The sequence below is a fragment of the Gymnoscopelus microlampas genome (assembly GCF_963454915.1).
Source record: "Gymnoscopelus microlampas genome assembly, chromosome: 20".
NCBI classification, from domain to species: Eukaryota; Metazoa; Chordata; class Actinopteri; order Myctophiformes; family Myctophidae; genus Gymnoscopelus; species Gymnoscopelus microlampas.
The window spans coordinates 12,803,092-12,810,505 of NC_139957.1; the positions used below are offsets into that span (position 1 = coordinate 12,803,092).

Consider the following 7,414-nt stretch of genomic DNA (forward strand, 5'->3'; position numbering starts at 1 on the left):
CCTGTAGCATGCTGGGAACTGTAGTTATGGGTGTTTAAATCCCAGCCAATAGGAACACAGAGGGGGTGGTGAATCAGCAAATTACAGCCCGTTATTATTGGCCGCCTAAAAGCACCCACCAAGTCTGGGGCCTTTAGCATGCTGGGAACTGGAGTTATGGCTGTTTAAAGCCCAGCCAATTGTAACACAGAGAGGGTGGGGCTTAAGCAATTACAGCCTGTAAAATGCCGTCTAAGAGCACTTAAGTTACCACGTCTGGGGCCTTTAGCATGCTGGCAACTAGAGTTATGACTGTGTAAAGCCCAGCCAATAGGAACACAGAGGGGCGGAAACAATAAGCCTGATGATTCTATTGGATTCCCCAGAGTTATTCCTAACTAGCAAACATTTATCTGAGGCCCTCAATCACTTGGATGCAATCGGTCACTGAAACAGATGGGGACTGTCTGCCTTTTGTCACAAAATCAGTGGCACTGAACTGCTTAGATAGAAAATGCCACTGCAAACTCACTCAGTGTTTCTAATGTGACATTGTATATAATATACATATATATCACTGACAGACTCATATCTACAGCTTATATCTGTAGAATACACAAGCTCAAGACGCTCTTTTTGGATGTGTAAAAATTGTGTGTGTCTTGGCCCCAGTCAAGAAATGGTGCAGTGGAATTAAAACATTATACAGTGGCCACAATAGGAGTCACTTTCGAAGCTGTCGAAAGAGATTCAAGCGGTACGAGTGGCAATGTATACTGTAGACTGTATGGGAGGAAGATTCGTTGAGAGGGTAGGTACCCTCACAACAAACATGCAGTAATCCTGGTCTCTATACTGCCTCCACCTGGTCGGTGCTTGATGGAGGAGAAAGGAACTGGTTAGAATAACGTGTTCCTTCCACACGCTACGTCCTACCGGGGAAACTCCCCCCTGTCAGGTGATAAGAAGCGGCTTGCTAGCTCCTCATGCATTGAAGGAGGCATATGCTCAGTTCTGGGCTCTCCCTAGGCTGGCAGAGGGAGAGTAGCACCCAGGATTACGTAGGCAATTGCCACTGGGTGAAAAAATGGGTTACAAGATCGTGGGATGAAAATGTAAAGAAAAAGTATATATTATGCATAAAGTAAAAAAAATAAAAGAGGTGTAGTAAAGTAAAATGTAAATTTTAGTTAGTCTTTTCCCCTGTCTATATCAGTGTGCTGCATGAATACAGTCTTTGTGTGATAGGATTTTTTCTTTTTACATGAACTATTTAGCACCCTAGCATCCATATACTGAGAACTAGCAGATACCTTTTTCTCTGCGCGAGGCGTTGTGAGCTTGTAGATTGGCTATTTTTGACAAAGTGGTTTAGGGTAGAGGGAAAAAGGAGCAAACCAACTATTAAGTTTACTAAATATTGAGGGTTTAAGTGGATTAAATTTCTGAAATTACACAACAATGATAGTCAGTGACAATCAGTCTATGAAATCTATGAAAAAGTTTAATCTGCAGCACAATTTTAAACAATATGTAGTGGGGGGGGGTCTCTCCCTCAGCTAAGGGGCCCTTGGTCTGAAAAAATATTAGAATATATGAGGTCCCGCTGTTCTTACTGAAACACACACAGCTAGGGTTGTCCGATATTGGCTTTTTTACCGATAACCGATATACCGATATTGTCCAACTCTTAATTACCGATACCGATATCAACCGATACCGATATTTGCGGGGATTATTGTGATTAGGGTAAGCTCAAATTTCATATCACACACACCATATACAGTAAGAACTCCTGTAACTTATTTATAAAGCAAAAAAAATAATTTTTTTTCAAAAACCGATACCGATATTTTCCCGATATCAATTTTTATGCTAATATCGGCCGATAATATCGGGAGGCCGATAAAATCGGACATCCCTACACACAGCTGATAAAAGCAGTGAACTGCAATGCACGATCACATGACCTCAAGCACAGGTCCGTCTCATATCACGTTCAGGTTGATTAGTTGCAAATGTATTATGTTCAGTTCATCAATAACATGAGCACCTTCAATTAACTGCATGATGTTACTCTATACTCGTTTGCGTTCTTTTTGTCTGCATTTGGTAATTTACAATTACAATTTAGGCGTTTAGCAGTTTGTAATCCAGAGCGATTTACATAAGTAAGGTAAACACGAGGTGATACATCAAATGCATAGAAATAGTAATCTAGGATCATAGGTAAACCTATCATCAGTCTAAACAGCATAATATTAAAAACAAGAATCTCTACATTGAAACTATACAACCTATAAGATGCCAGGTCAACAAATGAACCTGGCATCTGTCTACATAACATGCTATCTAAATTAAATTTTAGCCTTTGTATAAGCCTGCAAGGCCGTCAAAGCCAAGTGCTACGGCACGTGCTATGGGCTAAGGTGGAGACTGAAGAGGTGAGATGATTGGTAGTGAGTCTGCAGTTCTTTTTTTTTATCCTACGATTTGTAACCCATTTTTTCACCCAGTGCCAATTGTCTAAGTAATCCCGGGCGCTACACTCCCTCAGCCTAGGGAGAGCCTAGAGCCGAGCTCAGGTTCCCTGGTTAGACATAGCACGTGGAAGGAACACGTTATTCCAACCAGTTCCTTTCCCCTCCATCAGGCGCCCCGGCTGACCAGGTGGAGGCAGTATAGAGACCAGGATTAATGCATGTTTTTTTGTGAGGGTACCTACCCTAGGAGACACGGGGAGAACATGCAAACTCCACACAGTGAGTCGTGCTAGAGTACTAAGAAGTGTCCATCCACACGTCGAGGACGTATTTAATGGCCATACAGACCACCGCTGTCTACAATGCAGTAAACCAAAGACAAATTATTTATTTTGCCTGAAAATACCGTATAAACAACATGGTTTTGAAATTAATATATACACTATGTACAAGAATAAACCTTTGTGTGTGTGTGTGTGTGTGTGTGTGTGTGTGTGTGTGTGTGTGTGTGTGTGTGTGTGTGTGTGTGTGTGTGTGTGTGTGTATGTGTCTTAGCCTAGCCTAGCCTTTATGACCATGGTCATTGAATACCAACCACTCCATACATACCATCTCAGAGCTAGGTTATAGGTGCAGACTATTTGTTTTTATATTTGGCAGCCTAGGACATACCCACAGACTGGTTGTTAGGCTGGCAAAGTATTGTGCTGTCTCTGCTATAATTGGCAGCCGGCATATATGGGCGGAAACGCTGCTACTTATACCCATAGAGTACTGAGTGACATGCTTATTGTATCATGAAGACATACAGTATGCCATGATTTTGTGATGTAACCTTACTGCACCTATACAATATTTGTGTCCTTGTATGCTCTCCTTTATGTGGACATAAAGAAATTGTTAAAATGTGTGTGTGCGTTTGTCCTCCAGGACTACCAGATGTGGTTAGACCTGCGTAGCTTGGAGTGCAGGATGAACGAACGGTACCTGACCCACGAGAGTGACGACCCTCGCTGGAAGCACCACGCCAACCAGTCCGGCCTCGACTATCCCCAGCACCTCGCCAACTGTCTCCATGGCGATCATAGCCGCGGCGCGGTGCGCTACCAGGAGGAGGAGGAGGAGGACATGGGACTGCTCAGCGAGAGAGTCAGTGAGCTGTGATGTCCCTGTGACGTCACTGTGATGTCATAGGGCATCATATGGCTCTTTTCAACTACGAAGGGTAACCCAGAACCTTATCCATAAGCTGAAACTTTCCAGAACCTGTGAAGTTCTGTTATGGTTTTACTTTCATGCTTATGTTTTCATTATAAAGCAGAACTATCCCTGAAGGGTGGGGAAAACGTCATAAAAGAAGCGTTAACAGCTGCAAGCCAATTTCCACTATTTTTTTAAACAATTTTGAAAGTATTTAAGTTCTGGGCTCCCAGAACTCAGGCTTGGTACTGTACCTCCTGAGCAAATTAGGTTCTGAGAACCTTATCTGAATCCGAGCCGCAGCGTATATGGAAACAAATCCAGAATCCGAGAAATATGTTTCACGGCATGGCTCGGCTTCTTGTAGTCGAAAAGAGCCAATAGAGAGGCTGTGATGTCAGTGAGACGCCTTTGATGTCATGTTGTTACTGTTGCATTCACTGTGGTGTCTCTATGAGGGCTGGGATTATTTCACTACTAAGAGTTCTGATGTTCAAATGTGTCCTTAAATGGAAGTAATTAGAGTTGAATTTGATTAGAGCACATTCAATGCAAGGTGTTACAAAATACAGGACAAATATAGTAAAATAGTGTACAAATTCCAGTGCAGCCAGTCATTGAGTCAGTCACTCAAATTATTTGCTCAACTGATCAGTCAGCCAGTCAGTCATTAATGAGTTTTAACTTCATTAACATTTTCTACCTCAAATTCATTGTACCTACGGTAACCAACATGTACAGCAGTTAAATAAATCATCGTGTAAATAGATTCTGATTCTTTGACATTACTGTCAAATACTTGACTTAACGTAACCAGTTTGAATTAGAAAACTACAACCAGGGATTTCCTGCTGGTTTTGCTGAAGTTGTCAAACAGGATGTTTTTTTTGTTGTTTACATTTGATGCCATGCTGTTTCAGTGCACAATCCGCATGAAATAAAACTATAACCTTATTATACCTCAAAATTACCTAAAGCCATTTCTGTTATTTAGCTCTCAGAAGGAGATCTCTGATGGTGAAATCAAAGAAAAGGACCCGCACACTGTCAGGAACTCTAAAACACTGCAAAGTATTTATATTTGCTGACTGTCTATCAGGATGGTAATAAAAAAATGTTGTTATATGATGATGATAATGCTGATCCGCTGTGAACCGTACATTAATAGACCACCTCCAGTATCACTAATCATAGAGAACAGTACAGAATGGCCTCTGTAAATGATAACCATACTGCGCGATATTAAACGACTATACAGTATAATGAACTGTATTCAGGTTATACTACAGTAAGTGTAAGGAAAGAACGAGGGATATTTATTTGAGCCAGAATACATCACTAAGGAACTACAGCGGAACCAGAGACTGCAGGAACTGAATGAGGCTGTTGTCTGCTAGTCAGAGGCACCATGCTTCATAGAAATCATGCTTCCCTTCCTGGTTTTGGAAAAAAAAGTGTTGGGACGCTACCAGCTTGTTGTATAGTTTTCCAGATAGTAGAGGGTTCTTGACTTCCACTTTAATCAAACCAACACCTGTCCTAACAAACGCAACAATACTTGTTGCGGTTCAGAATTAAAATCAATGAAATTAAATTCTACAGAATTATTATATACCAATTTTGTAGTACCAGAAATATATTAAGCCTACCTTTTGTCAAGAAAGATTTTAACTTTGTTGAAAGTGACATGTTTGATTTATGTGACATTCAGACACATTGGATGTTGTTGCTAGTTAAAACTAAAGTTTAAAGTTGCTTTGTGATTGGATCCTCTGACAAAATGAACATCAGAACTCTGTCTACAGTACACCACCTGCCCTTTAAGAGGTTGTTGCTAACTATGGCTCCCCTATGAAAATAAAAATGTCAGCTGCTCTCGTACTGAAAGCATTGCACAGCACAAACAAAAGCACATGAATGGTAAAAATATATATAATGGTATGTATTTTTTTTTTAAAGATTTTGCTTCACAGTTTTTCTTCTTGTTTTTTGGGGGGTGGGGGAGCAATTTGACTCATGACCTCAAGATTGTGTACAGGAATGGTCTGTATGTGTTTACATTATTTATTGTCATTCATACTTTTCAGTGTTTCTAATGAGTCCATGAAGCCATTGGTCTGCTACAGACAGCCACTGAAAACCAAGGGTGGCTTTCTGGAGCTGAATCTCCTGAAGGTGTCTTTAGGTCGCTGTAGACTCTTCTGGGTGTCTGTAGATCTCTCTGGGTGTCGGTAGATCTCTATAGCAGTGGTTCTCAAACATTTTATATAACTGTAAATAACGTTTTCATCCATTGCACCCCGAATTACATTGTTACTTTATAGCACTTTACATTTATGTCATATTACGGTACATAAATATGTAGATCTCTCCCCCTAAGATACAGTATGTCACAAGGAAAACGAGAGAATATCTGTTTCCATTAGGACAAATTGAAAATAACTACACTTGAGTTGACATTTAACCACTTGAACCACAGCATCCCTACTCTGGGGGGAACATTCACCAGAAATAGCCGATCTACAAGCTCACACCGTTAGCTCGTACAGTAGATTGGCTATTTTTGGCGAAAATATTTGGTGTAGAATAGATCGAAAAAGAACGCACCAAGTACAGTGCAAATCAGGTATGTTTTACTAAGTATAGAGGGTCTAAGTGGTTAAACTGAAGTGATTGATAGATTCCAAATATTATCAAAGTATTCCGCAGCACCCCTGGAATGGCATCATGGCACCTGAGAATGCCACAGCACCCACTTTAATGACAAACCCTGCTCTATACAGTAGGTCTAACTAGGTCAGTGGAGTCCAAACATTTATGGAGGGTTTGCAGCGATTCAGTCCAACCAAACACTCCAGCAGCTAATTTAACTAATTACTTCCTTCTCTGTGGCTGAACTTGTGTTAAATTAATTAGTGAATTCAGCTGCTGAAGTTTGGTTGGAATAACAACCTACAGGATTCATCTGTGGTCAAACTTGTTTCGTCTACAGAATCAGATGTTTCCTTTTAATGAGGCTTTGCCTTATTTGTATTCAAAAAAACAAAAACAAGGCCAATTATCAAGTGTTTGTTTCTTGAAGTGTTGAAGTGTTTTGTATATTAACGGTCTTATAGTGGTACAGTCTTACTTTGTAAAGAAAAAGATCCAGAGTATGTCAGTATGTCAGTACCTCTTCTCAGTGCCATGATTTGAATGGAATACTCTTATCTCATTTTTGTACTTTAACTGGTGGGGCAGTGCCCAAAAGTGGGTCACAAGATATTTTGACAGGGTCAAATAGAAAAGAACAAATGTAATAGAGGAATGTTGTTATCGAATACTGAAAACAAATTAGTGTGTGTGTGTGTGTGTGTGTGTGTGTGTGTGTGTGTGTGTGTGTGTGTGTGTGTGTGTGTGTGTGTGTGTGTGTGTGTGTGTGTGTGTGCGTGTGCGCGTGTGTGTGCGCGCGCACGTGTACAGTATGGAGGAAATATAGTATATGGGACAAAATATATTTTGAGAGCCAAAACTAAATCTAAAATATATTGTGAACATCTTTTGGGAAAATGTTTCTAGAGTGTGAAATAAAAAATATATAATAACAGAGGAAATAATTTCCTGCCAATTTCTGTATATTTTCAATGAAAAGTGAAAAATATCGGAATATTCTAAATTGCTTGGATGCATTTCCTGAAACTCTTACCACTTTCCCAAAACTCCAGGTGCAATCCCCAAAACAATTTCTACCTCCCTTCCTCTCCCTCTTGCCC

At 40.4% G+C, this 7,414-nt stretch overlaps 1 protein-coding gene across 1 annotated transcript in view; it reads left to right on the plus strand.

The window, feature by feature from the left end:
* Window positions 1-3,880, plus strand: part of prkd1 (protein kinase D1) — a 49,945-nt gene extending 46,065 nt beyond the window's left edge. The window contains exon 21 of the mRNA XM_084045732.1: window positions 3,393-3,880. Within this exon, the coding sequence (XP_083901858.1) occupies window positions 3,393-3,626 (234 nt within the window). The 3' untranslated portion in view covers window positions 3,627-3,880. The remainder of the gene's footprint in view (window positions 1-3,392) is intronic.
* The last annotated feature ends 3,534 nt before the right edge of the window (window positions 3,881-7,414 follow it).